Raw genomic sequence first — 15,556 nt, 5'->3', positions numbered from 1 at the left:
CCAGATGCAGGACTTGGCACTTCCCCCTCTTGACCTTCCGGAGATTCCTCTCTGCCCCGTTCTCCAGCCTCTCCAGCTCCCTGGCAATACTGTCAAAGCAGCCGGTGCCGCAGCCACTCCTCCAGATTTTGCATCATTTGCCAACTTGCCGAGGGGGCGCTCCGTCCCTGGGCCCACCTCATCGATGAGGATCTTGGACAGGGTTGGCCTCACGCACCCGAGTCCTGGGCTACACCGCCTGAGACTTGCCTCCATCTGCACTTTGGGCCGCTCACCACAAGCCTCTGGGACCAGCCCTTCAACCCCTTGCGCATCCTCTGGTCTCCCTCCATTTACACAAGCCGGAATTTCTCCGCTTGTCTAGGAGCGTGCAACGGGAGAAAGTGTCAAAGGCTTCACTGAAAGGTCAAGGTAAACACCAGCCACGACTCTCTCGTCATCCACAAAGCTAGTCACTTCAACGGAGAAAACACGGAGGTCAGTCAAGCACGACTTCCCCTTCGTAAATCCACGCCGATGACTCTCCATCGCCTGCTTGTCCTTGCTGGGCTTGGCAGTGCTCTCCAGGACCATTTCCTCCCTCCCCTTTCTTGGAAACTAGGTCAGCCTAGGCAACCTCTTCTTACCCAGATCGTCCCTCCGGGTCTTCTTCACGATAGAAGGGCTGGCAGCTCTCTTCCAGCCATCACAAAACGCCCGCAGGCACCATGACCTTCACAAGGTCGTGGAGAGTGGCCTCCCGAGGACGTGAGACAGCTCCCTCAGCAGTCGCAGCTACAAGGCCTCAGGTCCCACACACTTGCTTACCTCCAGACGCACGGCACTCCTTCATCATCCTCAGCAAGAGGCACTGCTCACCTGACAAAGAGCCTGCTAAACACTCACCTTGGCTCAATGGGGCAGGCCTTGCCAGTCCTCAACTCTTCGGCGTGTATCCACCACCTCCCGGGCCTTGGCTCTGCAGCCCCGTACAGCATGCTCGCCTCCAGTGCCTGCTGCAGTCTCCAAATCCTCTTTCTGCCCGTCAAACACTGTGCAGAGAAGTGGCCTCACCCCAAAGACAGACCCCAAAGGCCCTGCATCACCAGGCTCACCTGCCTGCCGCTCCGCCTCTGCCTCTCCACACTCTCCTGGGATCCCCACAAATTCACCTGCGCTTACGAGGTTCCCCAGAGCAAGCACGGAGTCACACCTGAGCCCAGGCTGCATCAAACAGACCAGCCCCAGCTAAGGGAAGCGCAACGGAGGGGCCAACACAAGCCTTTGGGGAGCGTGGCAGGGCTCCCCCCACCACAGGGCTTGCCAGCTCTGGACGTGGGCTGCCAGGGCAACATCCTGCTCCCGCAAGCCGCCCTCCTCTGCCTGCTCCCACTCACACCCCCACGGACAGCACCGAAGGGCCACAACCACAAACAGGCAGCCTCCTTTCTCCCACCTACAACCTCACAAGCAAGAGGGGCACCAAGACACATGCAGAGCACACCCAGCTGTGGCTTTAGGCCAGGCCTAAAGACAGCCTCAGTCACCTGGCAGCAAGGCCAGCAGGGACCAAGTGCCATGGAAGGGGCAGCGCCTCATGCCTGGCACGCCTCAAAGAAGAGACCAGCCTTCCACGGCTGCGAGGAAAGGGGGCCCCCGCTTCACAATGCACCCACAAAATAAACCACACCACATGAGTGCCATGGCATGACCTCACTGACGACACCCTGCCTCTCCAACGCTTTGGTCGCGTATGCTGCCTGCCCTGACACGCGCCATCAAACCAAGCCTTTGGCCTCTAATAGTCTCACTTAAAAGCTGCCGCCAGGGCCAAGGGCACACGTCCTCAAGAAGAGGACATGAAAGTGCACAACTGCAGAAGGAAAACACGCCCCACCTCATGACCTGCATGACTGTGGCATGCAACAGCCGCTTGCTGCAAAGCACCGTCATGTGCAAAGGCTTCCTTACCACCTCGGGCACTCGGCGACCAGTATAAAAGCCGGCCCAGCACCTCTCTCCCTCACACACTTCTCCTTGTGCCTTCTCCTCCAACGTCAACGAGGTGAGTCTGAACCCCCTTCCCCTCCTTCCCCTTCTTCCCCTGCCCCACCTGGCCTGGCTCTTCCAGCACGCTCTGCCCCCAACTCAGCAGCCCTGACGCCTCCTCACCGCCACGTTCCCCACAGCCACACAACACACCTCCACGCTCACTTGCCCTCCTGCAACACCACCCGTCGCACCCCCACGCCCCTACGCTTTCTCAACACCCTCTCTTCCAGGGACCCTCCAGCCCACACCACACACATGGCCTGCTACGACCTCTGCCGCCCCTGCGGACCCACCCCGCTGGCTAACAGCTGCAACGAGCCCTGTGTCAGGCAGTGCGAGGACTCCCGCGTCGTCATCCAGCCTCCCGCCGTGCTGGTCACCCTGCCAGGACCCATCCTCAGCTCCTTCCCCCAGAGCACTGCCGTCGGCTCCTCCTCATCGGCTGCCGTGGGCAACGTCCTCGGCTCCCAGGGAGTGCCCGTCTCCTCCGGTGGATTTGGCTATGGCTACGGCTTTGGAGGCCTGGGCTGCTACGGCGGCGGAAGGGGCTGCTACCCCTGCTAAGGGCCCTGCCCACCACCCCTGACACCAACCAACGCACCCTGCAAGCCAGGGCATCGACTGAGGACGCACCTCCGGGCTCTTGCTGCCACGTGGACCTGCCCTCCACGGCTCCTCCTCTCAAGGCACCAAGCAAGGAAGCAGGGAAGGGGCCAACCCAGCCTGCCTGGACACATGGCCCACGCACCTCCTCCTCTTCTCCCACTTCCTTCCTTGCATCACCCCTTCTACTGTCTCCAGTACTGCCCACTGCAATCACTTGCTCACAAGCCATAGAGCACCGGGGACCTCCGGCGTGCTGCTCCCACTGTGCGGCAGGAAGTTCTTGCTGCTCTGGCAAGGTCCTCTCTCGCACACGGCACCTCGGCTGATGGTCGCTAGACTTGCACCTCAGACCCCTTCCTTTCCACTTGGTGCTCCTGCCTTTTTGCTCTCTTTTGTCCATCAATAAAGTTCTCCTGCATCCCAGCCTGTGAGGTCTCCTCTTCCCTTCTTCTCTCAAGCCTCCTCCAACCTCACCCAGCACAAAGCCAGGGCTCAAGAGGCCAGCGGGGTGGGCGGAAAAGGGCTACGAGACTTCGCTTAACAAGTGTGGCCCCAGCAACACCGCCACCGCCACCACAACAGAGCAGCACAGCATGGGCTTCCACCCCACCATACAAGCCCTTCACTTGCCTAAACATAGCTTTGAACGTTCTAATGCATTCTACCCATGCCTCTGACAGCAGCTCCCCAGGGCAGCATGCACTTCGCCAGCTCCCTTCCCCCGCAAGCCTCTCTGGCCATCACAGCAACCAGAAGCACAGCCAACAGAATCCCTGAGTGCGCAAGGAACCTCTGGACATCATGCAGCTCTCAACCTGAGCAGAGTCAGCTCGAGCGTGCTGTCCACGACCGTGTGCAGTCAGGTTTTCAGGATCCCTAAGGACGGGGACTGCCACACCTCCCTGCGCAAGCGGCTCCACTGCTTCCCCACCCTCACACGGAAAAAGGCTTGCCTTCTCTTCCAAGGAAATGGCACGTCTTTTCCCCTTTCTCCATTTGCCCTTGCCCTGGCCGTGGGCACCCATGAGAAGAGGCTGAGTCCCCTGGCCTCGTTCCCGAGGAGGGGGAATGCAGTCCTCCCATCTGGGATTTAGACACATTGAGGACATCTCCCCTGCACAGCCTTGCTTTCTGGCTGAAAAACCTCCCAGCTCTCTCAGCTTCTCCTCACAGGAAGGATGCTCCAGGCCCTTCAGCCTCTTGGTGGCCTCGCACTCACTCGATCCTCTAAGGCCATGTCTTTCTTCCGCTGGAAAGCCCTCCACTGGAGACACGACTCCCCACGGGGCCTCACCAGTGCTGAAAAGAGAGCAAGATCACCTTCACTGACCTGCTGGCAATGCTCTTCCCAACGCCACCCCGGGGGACTCCTGGCCTCTTGTGCCACAAGGCTGCATTGCTGCTTCGCAGTCAGCTTTTCCTCTGCCAGCACCACAAAGTCGTGCTCAGCAAAGCTGCTTTCCAGCTCCTCGGCCCCCAGCCTCTCTTCGTCCCCAGATGCAGGACTTGGCACTTCCCCCTCTTGACCTTCCGGAGATTCCTCTCTGCCCCGTTCTCCAGCCTCTCCAGCTCCCTGGCAATACTGTCAAAGCAGCCGGTGCCGCAGCCACTCCTCCAGATTTTGCATCATTTGCCAACTTGCCGAGGGGGCGCTCCGTCCCTGGGCCCACCTCATCGATGAGGATCTTGGACAGGGTTGGCCTCACGCACCCGAGTCCTGGGCTACACCGCCTGAGACTTGCCTCCATCTGCACTTTGGGCCGCTCACCACAAGCCTCTGGGACCAGCCCTTCAACCCCTTGCGCATCCTCTGGTCTCCCTCCACTTACACAAGCCGGAATTTCTCCGCTTGTCTAGGAGCGTGCAACGGGAGAAAGTGTCAAAGGCTTCACTGAAAGGTCAAGGTAAACACCAGCCACGACTCTCTCGTCATCCACAAAGCTAGTCACTTCAACGGAGAAAACACGGAGGTCAGTCAAGCACGACTTCCCCTTCGTAAATCCACGCCGATGACTCTCCATCGCCTGCTTGTCCTTGCTGGGCTTGGCAGTGCTCTCCAGGACCATTTCCTCCCTCCCCTTTCTTGGAAACTAGGTCAGCCTAGGCAACCTCTTCTTACCCAGATCGTCCCTCCGGGTCTTCTTCACGATAGAAGGGCTGGCAGCTCTCTTCCAGCCATCACAAAACGCCCGCAGGCACCATGACCTTCACAAGGTCGTGGAGAGTGGCCTCCCGAGGACGTGAGACAGCTCCCTCAGCAGTCGCAGCTACAAGGCCTCAGGTCCCACACACTTGCTTACCTCCAGACGCACGGCACTCCTTCATCATCCTCAGCAAGAGGCACTGCTCACCTGACAAAGAGCCTGCTAAACACTCACCTTGGCTCAATGGGGCAGGCCTTGCCAGTCCTCAACTCTTCGGCGTGTATCCACCACCTCCCGGGCCTTGGCTCTGCAGCCCCGTACAGCATGCTCGCCTCCAGTGCCTGCTGCAGTCTCCAAATCCTCTTTCTGCCCGTCAAACACTGTGCAGAGAAGTGGCCTCACCCCAAAGACAGACCCCAAAGGCCCTGCATCACCAGGCTCACCTGCCAGCCGCTCCAGCTCACCCTCTGCCTCTCGCCACACTCCCGGGCTCTCCACAAACTCACTTGCCCTTGCGAGGCTCCCCAGAGCAAGCACGGAGTCACGCCAGAGACCAGGCTGCATCAAACAGACCAGCCCCAGCTAAGGGAGGCGCTACGGAGGGGCCAACACAAGCCTTTGGGGAGCGTGGCAGGGCTCCCCCCACCACAGGGCTTGCCAGCTCTGGACGTGGGCTGCCAGGGCAACATCCTGCTCCCGCAAGCCGCCCTCCTCTGCCTGCTCCCACTCACACCCCCACGGACAGCACCGAGGGGCTGCAACAGCAAACAGGCAGCCTCCTTTCTCCCACCTACGACCTCACAAGCAAGAGGGGCACCAAGACACGTGCAGAGCACACCCAGCTGTGGCTTTAGGCCAGGCCTAAAGACAGCCTCAGTCACCTGGCAGCAAGGCCAGCAGGGACCAAGTGCCATGGAAGGGGCAGCGCCTCATGCCTGGCACGCCTCAAAGAAGAGACCAGCCTTCCACAGCTGCGAGGAAAGGGGGCCCCCGCTTCACAATGCACCCACAAAATAAACCGCACCACATGAGTGCCATGGCATGACCTCACTGACGACACCCTGCCTCTCCAACGCTTTGGTCACGTATGCTGCCTGCCCTGACACGCGCCATCAAACCAAGCCTTTGGCCTCTAATAGTCTCACTTAAAAGCTGCCGCCAGGGCCAAGGGCACACGTCCTCAAGAAGAGGACATGAAAGTGCACAACTGCAGAAGGAAAACACGCCCCACCTCATGACCTGCATGACTGTGGCATGCAACAGCCGCTTGCTGCAAAGCACCGTCATGTGCAAAGGCTTCCTTACCACCTCGGGCACTCGGCGACCAGTATAAAAGCCGGCCCAGCACCTCTCTCCCTCACACACTTCTCCTTGTGCCTTCTCCTCCAACGTCAACAAGGTGAGTCTGAACCCCCTTCCCCTCCTTCCCCTCCTTCCCCTTCTTCCCCTGCCCCACCTGGCCTGGCTCTTCCAGCATGCTCTGCCCCCAACTCAGCAGCCCTGACGCCTCCTCACCGCCACGCTCCCCACAGCCACACAACACACCTCCACGCTCACTTGCCCTCCTGCAACACCACCCCTCGCACCCCCACGCCCCTATGCTTTCTCAACACCCTCTCTTCCAGGGACCCTCCAGCCCACACACATGGCCTGCTACGACCTCTGCCGCCCCTGCGGACCCACCCCGCTGGCTAACAGCTGCAACGAGCCCTGTGTCAGGCAGTGCGAGGAGTCCCGCGTCGTCATCCAGCCTCCCGCCGTGATGGTCACCCTGCCAGGACCCATCCTCAGCTCCTTCCCCCAGAGCACCGCCGTCGGCTCCTCCTCTTCGGCTGCCGTGGGCAACGTCCTCGGCTCCCAGGGAGTGCCCGTCTCTTCCGGCCGCTTCGGCTACGGCTACGGCTTTGGAGGCCTGGGCTGCTACGGCGGCGGAAGGGGCTGCTACCCCTGCTAAGGGCCCTGCCCACCACCCCTGACACCAACCAACGCACCCTGCAAGCCAGGGCATCGACTGAGGATGCACCTCCGGGCTCTTGCTGCCACGTGGACCTGCCCTCCACGGCTCCTCCTCTCAGGGCACCAAGCAAGGAAGCAGGGAAGGGGCCAACCCAGCCTGCCTGGACACATGGCCCACGCACCTCCTCCTCTTCTCCCACTTCCTTCCTTGCATCACCCCTTCTACTGTCTCCAGTACTGCCCACTGCAATCACTTGCTCACAAGCCATAGAGCACCGGGGACCTCCGGCGTGCTGCTCCCACTGTGCGGCAGGAAGTTCTTGCTGCTCTGGCAAGGTCCTCTCTCGCACACGGCACCTCGGCTGATGGTCGCTAGACTTGCACCTCAGACCCCTTCCTTTCCACTTGGTGCTCCTGCCTTTTTGCTCTCTTTTGTCCATCAATAAAGTTCTCCTGCATCCCAGCCTGTGAGGTCTCCTCTTCCCTTCTTCTCCCAAGGTTCCTCCAACCTCACCCAGCACAAAGCCAGGGCTCAAGAGGCCAGCGGGGTGGGCGGAAAAGGGCTACGAGACTTCGCTTAACAAGTGTGGCCCCAGCAACACCGCCACCGCCACCACAACAGAGCAGCACAGCATGGGCTTCCACCCCACCATACAAGCCCTTCACTTGCCTAAACATAGCTTTGAACGTTCTAATGCATTCTACCCATGCCTCTGACAGCAGCTCCCCAGGGCAGCATGCACTTCGCCAACTCCCTTCCCCCGCAAGCCTCTCTGGCCATCACAGCAACCAGAAGCACAGCCAACAGAATCCCTGAGTGCGCAAGGAACCTCTGGACATCATGCAGCTCTCAACCTGAGCAGAGTCAGCTCGAGCGTGCTGTCCACGACCGTGTGCAGTCAGGTTTTCAGGATCCCTAAGGACGGGGACTGCCACACCTCCCTGCGCAAGCGGCTCCACTGCTTCCCCACCCTCACACGGAAAAAGGCTTGCCTTCTCTTCCAAGGAAATGGCACGTCTTTTCCCCTTTCTCCATTTGCCCTTGCCCTGGCCGTGGGCACCCATGAGAAGAGGCTGAGTCCCCTGGCCTCGTTCCCGAGGAGGGGGAATGCAGTCCTCCCACCTGGGATTTAGACACATTGAGGACATCTCCCCTGCACGGCCTTGCTTTCTGGCTGAAAAACCTCCCAGCTCTCTCAGCTTCTCCTCACAGGAAGGATGCTCCAGGCCCTTCAGCCTCTTGGTGGCCTCGCACTCGACTCGATCCTCTAAGGCCATGTCTTTCTTCTGCTGGAAAGCCCTCCACTGGAGACACGACTCCCCACGGGGCCTCACCAGTGCTGAAAAGAGAGCAAGATCACCTTCACTGACCTGCTGGCAATGCTCTTCCCAACGCCACCCCGGGGGACTCCTGGCCTCTTGTGCCACAAGGCTGCATTGCTGCTTCGCAGTCAGCTTTTCCTCTGCCAGCACCACAAAGTCGTGCTCAGCAAAGCTGCTTTCCAGCTCCTCGGCCCCCAGCCTCTCTTCGTCCCCAGATGCAGGACTTGGCACTTCCCCCTCTTGACCTTCCGGAGATTCCTCTCTGCCCCGTTCTCCAGCCTCTCCAGCTCCCTGGCAATACTGTCAAAGCAGCCGGTGCCGCAGCCACTCCTCCAGATTTTGCATCATTTGCCAACTTGCCGAGGGGGCGCTCCGTCCCTGGGCCCACCTCATCGATGAGGATCTTGGACAGGGTTGGCCTCACGCACCCGAGTCCTGGGCTACACCGCCTGAGACTTGCCTCCATCTGCACTTTGGGCCGCTCACCACAAGCCTCTGGGACCAGCCCTTCAACCCCTTGCGCATCCTCTGGTCTCCCTCCACTTACACAAGCCAGAATTTCTCCGCTTGTCTAGGAGCGTGCAACGGGAGAAAGTGTCAAAGGCTTCACTGAAAGGTCAAGGTAAACACCAGCCACGACTCTCTCGTCATCCACAAAGCTAGTCACTTCAACGGAGAAAACACGGAGGTCAGTCAAGCACGACTTCCCCTTCGTAAATCCACGCCGATGACTCTCCATCGCCTGCTTGTCCTTGCTGGGCTTGGCAGTGCTCTCCAGGACCATTTCCTCCATCCCCTTTCTTGGAAACTAGGTCAGCCTAGGCAACCTCTTCTTACCCAGATCGTCCCTCCGGGTCTTCTTCACGATAGAAGGGCTGGCAGCTCCCTTCCAGCCATCACAAAACGCCCGCAGGCACCATGACCTTCACAAGGTCGTGGAGAGTGTCCTCCCGAGGACGTGAGACAGCTCCCTCAGCAGTCGCAGCTACAAGGCCTCAGGTCCCACACACTTGCTTACCTCCAGACGCACGGCACTCCTTCATCATCCTCAGCAAGAGGCACTGCTCACCTGACAAAGAGCCTGCTAAACACTCACCTTGGCTCAATGGGGCAGGCCTTGCCAGTCCTCAACTCTTCGGCGTGTATCCACCACCTCCCGGGCCTTGGCTCTGCAGCCCCGTACAGCATGCTCGCCTCCAGTGCCTGCTGCAGTCTCCAAATCCTCTTTCTGCCCGTCAAACACTGTGCAGAGAAGTGGCCTCACCCCAAAGACAGACCCCAAAGGCCCTGCATCACCAGGCTCACCTGCCAGCCGCTCCAGCTCACCCTCTGCCTCTCGCCACACTCCCGGGCTCTCCACAAACTCACTTGCCCTTGCGAGGCTCCCCAGAGCAAGCACGGAGTCACGCCAGAGACCAGGCTGCATCAAACGGGCCGGCCCCAGCTAAGGGAGGCGCTACGGAGGGGCCAACACAAGCCTTTGGGGAGCGTGGCAGGGCTCCCCCCACCACAGGGCTTGCCAGCTCTGGACGTGGGCTGCCAGGGCAACATCCTGCTCCCGCAAGCCGCCCTCCTCTGCCTGCTCCCACTCACACCCCCACGGACAGCACCGAGGGGCTGCAACAGCAAACAGGCAGCCTCCTTTCTCCCACCTACAACCTCACAAGCAAGAGGGGCACCAAGACACGTGCAGAGCACACCCAGCTGTGGCTTTAGGCCAGGCCTAAAGACAGCCTCAGTCACCTGGCAGCAAGGCCAGCAGGGACCAAGTGCCATGGAAGGGGCAGCGCCTCATGCCTGGCACGCCTCAAAGAAGAGACCAGCCTTCCACAGCTGCGAGGAAAGGGGGCCCCCGCTTCACAATGCACCCACAAAATAAACCGCACCACATGAGTGCCATGGCATGACCTCACTGACGACACCCTGCCTCTCCAACGCTTTGGTCACGTATGCTGCCTGCCCTGACACGCGCCATCAAACCAAGCCTTTGGCCTCTAATAGTCTCACTTAAAAGCTGCCGCCAGGGCCAAGGGCACACGTCCTCAAGAAGAAGACATGAAAGTGCACAACTGCAGAAGGAAAACACGCCCCACCTCATGACCTGCATGACTGTGGCATGCAACAGCCGCTTGCTGCAAAGCACCGTCATGTGCAAAGGCTTCCTTACCACCTCGGGCACTCGGCGACCAGTATAAAAGCCGGCCCAGCACCTCTCTCCCTCACACACTTCTCCTTGTGCCTTCTCCTCCAACGTCAACAAGGTGAGTCTGAACCCCCTTCCCCTCCTTCCCCTCCTTCCCCTTCTTCCCCTGCCCCACCTGGCCTGGCTCTTCCAGCATGCTCTGCCCCCAACTCAGCAGCCCTGACGCCTCCTCACCGCCACGCTCCCCACAGCCACACAACACACCTCCACGCTCACTTGCCCTCCTGCAACACCACCCGTCGCACCCCCACGCCCCTATGCTTTCTCAACACCCTCTCTTCCAGGGACCCTCCAGCCCACACACATGGCCTGCTACGACCTCTGCCGCCCCTGCGGACCCACCCCGCTGGCTAACAGCTGCAACGAGCCCTGTGTCAGGCAGTGCGAGGAGTCCCGCGTCGTCATCCAGCCTCCCGCCGTGATGGTCACCCTGCCAGGACCCATCCTCAGCTCCTTCCCCCAGAGCACCGCCGTCGGCTCCTCCTCATCGGCTGCCGTGGGCAACGTCCTCGGCTCCCAGGGAGTGCCCGTCTCTTCCGGCCGCTTCGGCTACGGCTACGGCTTTGGAGGCCTGGGCTGCTACGGCGGCGGAAGGGGCTGCTACCCCTGCTAAGGGCCCTGCCCACCACCCCTGACACCAACCAACGCACCCTGCAAGCCAGGGCATGGACTGAGGACGCACCTCCGGGCTCTTGCTGCCACGTGGACCTGCCCTCCACGGCTCCTCCTCTCAGGGCACCAAGCAAGGAAGCAGGGAAGGGGCCAACCCAGCCTGCCTGGACACATGGCCCACGCACCTCCTCCTCTTCTCCCACTTCCTTCCTTGCATCACCCCTTCTACTGTCTCCAGTACTGCCCACTGCAATCACTTGCTCACAAGCCATAGAGCACCGGGGACCTCCGGCGTGCTGCTCCCACTGTGCGGCAGGAAGTTCTTGCTGCTCTGGCAAGGTCCTCTCTCGCACACGGCACCTCGGCTGATGGTCGCTAGACTTGCACCTCAGACCCCTTCCTTTCCACTTGGTGCTCCTGCCTTTTTGCTCTCTTTTGTCCATCAATAAAGTTCTCCTGCATCCCAGCCTGTGAGGTCTCCTCTTCCCTTCTTCTCCCAAGGTTCCTCCAACCTCACCCAGCACAAAGCCAGGGCTCAAGAGGCCAGCGGGGTGGGCGGAAAAGGGCTACGAGACTTCGCTTAACAAGTGTGGCCCCAGCAACACCGCCACCGCCACCACAACAGAGCAGCACAGCATGGGCTTCCACCCCACCATACAAGCCCTTCACTTGCCTAAACATAGCTTTGAACGTTCTAATGCATTCTACCCATGCCTCTGACAGCAGCTCCCCAGGGCAGCATGCACTTCGCCAGCTCCCTTCCCCCGCAAGCCTCTCTGGCCATCACAGCAACCAGAAGCACAGCCAACAGAATCCCTGAGTGCGCAAGGAACCTCTGGACATCATGCAGCTCTCAACCTGAGCAGAGTCAGCTCGAGCGTGCTGTCCACGACCGTGTGCAGTCAGGTTTTCAGGATCCCTAAGGACGGGGACTGCCACACCTCCCTGCGCAAGCGGCTCCACTGCTTCCCCACCCTCACACGGAAAAAGGCTTGCCTTCTCTTCCAAGGAAATGGCACGTCTTTTCCCCTTTCTCCATTTGCCCTTGCCCTGGCCGTGGGCACCCATGAGAAGAGGCTGAGTCCCCTGGCCTCGTTCCCGAGGAGGGGGAATGCAGTCCTCCCACCTGGGATTTAGACACATTGAGGACATCTCCCCTGCACGGCCTTGCTTTCTGGCTGAAAAACCTCCCAGCTCTCTCAGCTTCTCCTCACAGGAAGGATGCTCCAGGCCCTTCAGCCTCTTGGTGGCCTCGCACTCGACTCGATCCTCTAAGGCCATGTCTTTCTTCCGCTGGAAAGCCCTCCACTGGAGACACGACTCCCCACAGGGCCTCACCAGTGCTGAAAAGAGAGCAAGATCACCTTCACTGACCTGCTGGCAATGCTCTTCCCAACGCCACCCCGGGGGACTCCTGGCCTCTTGTGCCACAAGGCTGCATTGCTGCTTCACAGTCAGCTTTTCCTCTGCCAGCACCACAAAGTCGTGCTCAGCAAAGCTGCTTTCCAGCTCCTCGGCCCCCAGCCTCTCTTCGTCCCCAGACGCAGGACTTGGCACTTCCCCCTCTTGACCTTCCGGAGATTCCTCTCTGCCCCGTTCTCCAGCCTCTCCAGCTCCCTGGCAATACTGTCAAAGCAGCCGGTGCCGCAGCCACTCCTCCAGATTTTGCATCATTTGCCAACTTGCCGAGGGGGCGCTCCGTCCCTGGGCCCACCTCATCGATGAGGATCTTGGACAGGGTTGGCCTCACGCACCCGAGTCCTGGGCTACACCGCCTGAGACTTGCCTCCATCTGCACTTTGGGCCGCTCACCACAAGCCTCTGGGACCAGCCCTTCAACCCCTTGCGCATCCTCTGGTCTCCCTCCACTTACACAAGCCGGAATTTCTCCGCTTGTCTAGGAGCGTGCAACGGGAGAAAGTGTCAAAGGCTTCACTGAAAGGTCAAGGTAAACACCAGCCACGACTCTCTCGTCATCCACAAAGCTAGTCACTTCAACGGAGAAAACACGGAGGTCAGTCAAGCACGACTTCCCCTTCGTAAATCCACGCCGATGACTCTCCATCGCCTGCTTGTCCTTGCTGGGCTTGGCAGTGCTCTCCAGGACCATTTCCTCCCTCCCCTTTCTTGGAAACTAGGTCAGCCTAGGCAACCTCTTCTTACCCAGATCGTCCCTCCGGGTCTTCTTCACGATAGAAGGGCTGGCAGCTCTCTTCCAGCCATCACAAAACGCCCGCAGGCACCATGACCTTCACAAGGTCGTGGAGAGTGGCCTCCCGAGGACGTGAGACAGCTCCCTCAGCAGTCGCAGCTACAAGGCCTCAGGTCCCACACACTTGCTTACCTCCAGACGCACGGCACTCCTTCATCATCCTCAGCAAGAGGCACTGCTCACCTGACAAAGAGCCTGCTAAACACTCACCTTGGCTCAATGGGGCAGGCCTTGCCAGTCCTCAACTCTTCGGCGTGTATCCACCACCTCCCGGGCCTTGGCTCTGCAGCCCCGTACAGCATGCTCGCCTCCAGTGCCTGCTGCAGTCTCCAAATCCTCTTTCTGCCCGTCAAACACTGTGCAGAGAAGTGGCCTCACCCCAAAGACAGACCCCAAAGGCCCTGCATCACCAGGCTCACCTGCCAGCCGCTCCAGCTCACCCTCTGCCTCTCGCCACACTCCCGGGCTCTCCACAAACTCACTTGCCCTTGCGAGGCTCCCCAGAGCAAGCACGGAGTCACGCCAGAGACCAGGCTGCATCAAACAGACCAGCCCCAGCTAAGGGAAGCGCAACGGAGGGGCCAACACAAGCCTTTGGGGAGTGTGGCAGGGCTCCCCCCACCACAGGGCTTGCCAGTTCTGGACGTGGGCTGCCAGGGCAACATCCTGCTCCCGCAAGCCGCCCTCCTCTGCCTGCTCCCACTCACACCCCCACGGACAGCACCGAGGGGCTGCAACAGCAAACAGGCAGCCTCCTTTCTCCCACCTACAACCTCACAAGCAAGAGGGGCACCAAGACACGTGCAGAGCACACCCAGCTGTGGCTTTAGGCCAGGCCTAAAGACAGCCTCAGTCACCTGGCAGCAAGGCCAGCAGGGACCAAGTGCCATGGAAGGGGCAGCGCCTCATGCCTGGCACGCCTCAAAGAAGAGACCAGCCTTCCACAGCTGCGAGGAAAGGGGGCCCCCGCTTCACAATGCACCCACAAAATAAACCACACCACATGAGTGCCATGGCATGACCTCACTGACGACACCCTGCCTCTCCAACGCTTTGGTCACGTATGCTGCCTGCCCTGACACGCGCCATCAAACCAAGCCTTTGGCCTCTAATAGTCTCACTTAAAAGCTGCCGCCAGGGCCAAGGGCACACGTCCTCAAGAAGAAGACATGAAAGTGCACAACTGCAGAAGGAAAACACGCCCCACCTCATGACCTGCATGACTGTGGCATGCAACAGCCGCTTGCTGCAAAGCACCGTCATGTGCAAAGGCTTCCTTACCACCTCGGGCACTCGGCGACCAGTATAAAAGCCGGCCCAGCACCTCTCTCCCTCACACACTTCTCCTTGTGCCTTCTCCTCCAACGTCAACGAGGTGAGTCTGAACCCCCTTCCCCTCCTTCCCCTCCTTCCCCTTCTTCCCCTGCCCCACCTGGCCTGGCTCTTCCAGCATGCTCTGCCCCCAACTCAGCAGCCCTGACGCCTCCTCACCGCCACGCTCCCCACAGCCACACAACACACCTCCACGCTCACTTGCCCTCCTGCAACACCACCCCTCGCACCCCCACGCCCCTATGCTTTCTCAACACCCTCTCTTCCAGGGACCCTCCAGCCCACACCACACACATGGCCTGCTACGACCTCTGCCGCCCCTGCGGACCCACCCCGCTGGCTAACAGCTGCAACGAGCCCTGTGTCAGGCAGTGCGAGGAGTCCCGCGTCGTCATCCAGCCTCCCGCCGTGATGGTCACCCTGCCAGGACCCATCCTCAGCTCCTTCCCCCAGAGCACCGCCGTCGGCTCCTCCTCTTCGGCTGCCGTGGGCAACGTCCTCGGCTCCCAGGGAGTGCCCGTCTCTTCCGGCCGCTTCGGCTACGGCTACGGCTTTGGAGGCCTGGGCTGCTACGGCGGCGGAAGGGGCTGCTACCCCTGCTAAGGGCCCTGCCCACCACCCCTGACACCAACCAACGCACCCTGCAAGCCAGGGCATCGACTGAGGATGCACCTCCGGGCTCTTGCTGCCACGTGGACCTGCCCTCCACGGCTCCTCCTCTCAGGGCACCAAGCAAGGAAGCAGGGAAGGGGCCAACCCAGCCTGCCTGGACACATGGCCCACGCACCTCCTCCTCTTCTCCCACTTCCTTCCTTGCATCACCCCTTCTACTGTCTCCAGTACTGCCCACTGCAATCACTTGCTCACAAGCCATAGACCACCGGGGACCTCCGGCGTGCCGCTCCCATTGTGCGGCAGGAAGTTCTTGCTGCTCTGGCAAGGTCCTCTCTCGCACACGGCACCTCGGCTGATGGTCGCTAGACTTGCACCTCAGACCCCTTCCTTTCCACTTGGTGCTCCTGCCTTTTTGCTCTCTTTTGTCCATCAATAAAGTTCTCCTGCATCCCAGCCTGTGAGGTCTCCTCTTCCCTTCTTCTCCCAAGGTTCCTCCAACCTCACCCAGCACAAAGCCAGGGC

At 60.4% G+C, this 15,556-nt stretch overlaps 4 protein-coding genes across 4 annotated transcripts; all 4 read left to right on the top strand.

The window, feature by feature from the left end:
* Positions 1-2,286: 2,286 nt before the first annotated feature.
* LOC135312245 (feather keratin 1-like) lies at positions 2,287-2,595 on the top strand. Its single transcript, XM_064445387.1, has one exon. The coding sequence runs from the start codon at positions 2,287-2,289 to the stop codon at positions 2,593-2,595; it is 309 nt and encodes a 102-aa protein (XP_064301457.1).
* A 2,242-nt stretch (positions 2,596-4,837) lies between these two features.
* Positions 4,838-6,735, top strand: LOC135312271 (feather keratin-like). The gene is made up of 2 exons (XM_064445419.1): positions 4,838-4,877; positions 6,407-6,735. Exons 1-2 carry the CDS (start codon positions 4,838-4,840, stop codon positions 6,733-6,735), a joined length of 369 nt encoding a protein of 122 aa, XP_064301489.1.
* Positions 6,736-8,978: 2,243 nt separating this feature from the next.
* On the top strand, positions 8,979-10,876 carry LOC135312269 (feather keratin-like). Its single transcript, XM_064445415.1, has 2 exons — positions 8,979-9,018; positions 10,548-10,876. Exons 1-2 carry the CDS (start codon positions 8,979-8,981, stop codon positions 10,874-10,876), a joined length of 369 nt encoding a protein of 122 aa, XP_064301485.1.
* Positions 10,877-14,713: 3,837 nt separating this feature from the next.
* LOC135312204 (feather keratin-like) lies at positions 14,714-15,022 on the top strand. Its single transcript, XM_064445342.1, has one exon. The coding sequence runs from the start codon at positions 14,714-14,716 to the stop codon at positions 15,020-15,022; it is 309 nt and encodes a 102-aa protein (XP_064301412.1).
* The last annotated feature ends 534 nt before the right edge of the window (positions 15,023-15,556 follow it).

This window comes from Phalacrocorax carbo, chromosome 2 (assembly GCF_963921805.1).
Source record: "Phalacrocorax carbo chromosome 2, bPhaCar2.1, whole genome shotgun sequence".
Taxonomy (NCBI): Eukaryota; Metazoa; Chordata; class Aves; order Suliformes; family Phalacrocoracidae; genus Phalacrocorax; species Phalacrocorax carbo.
The sequence above is the reverse complement of the archived record's forward strand: the minus strand, read 5'-3'. Positions and strand labels throughout refer to the sequence as shown.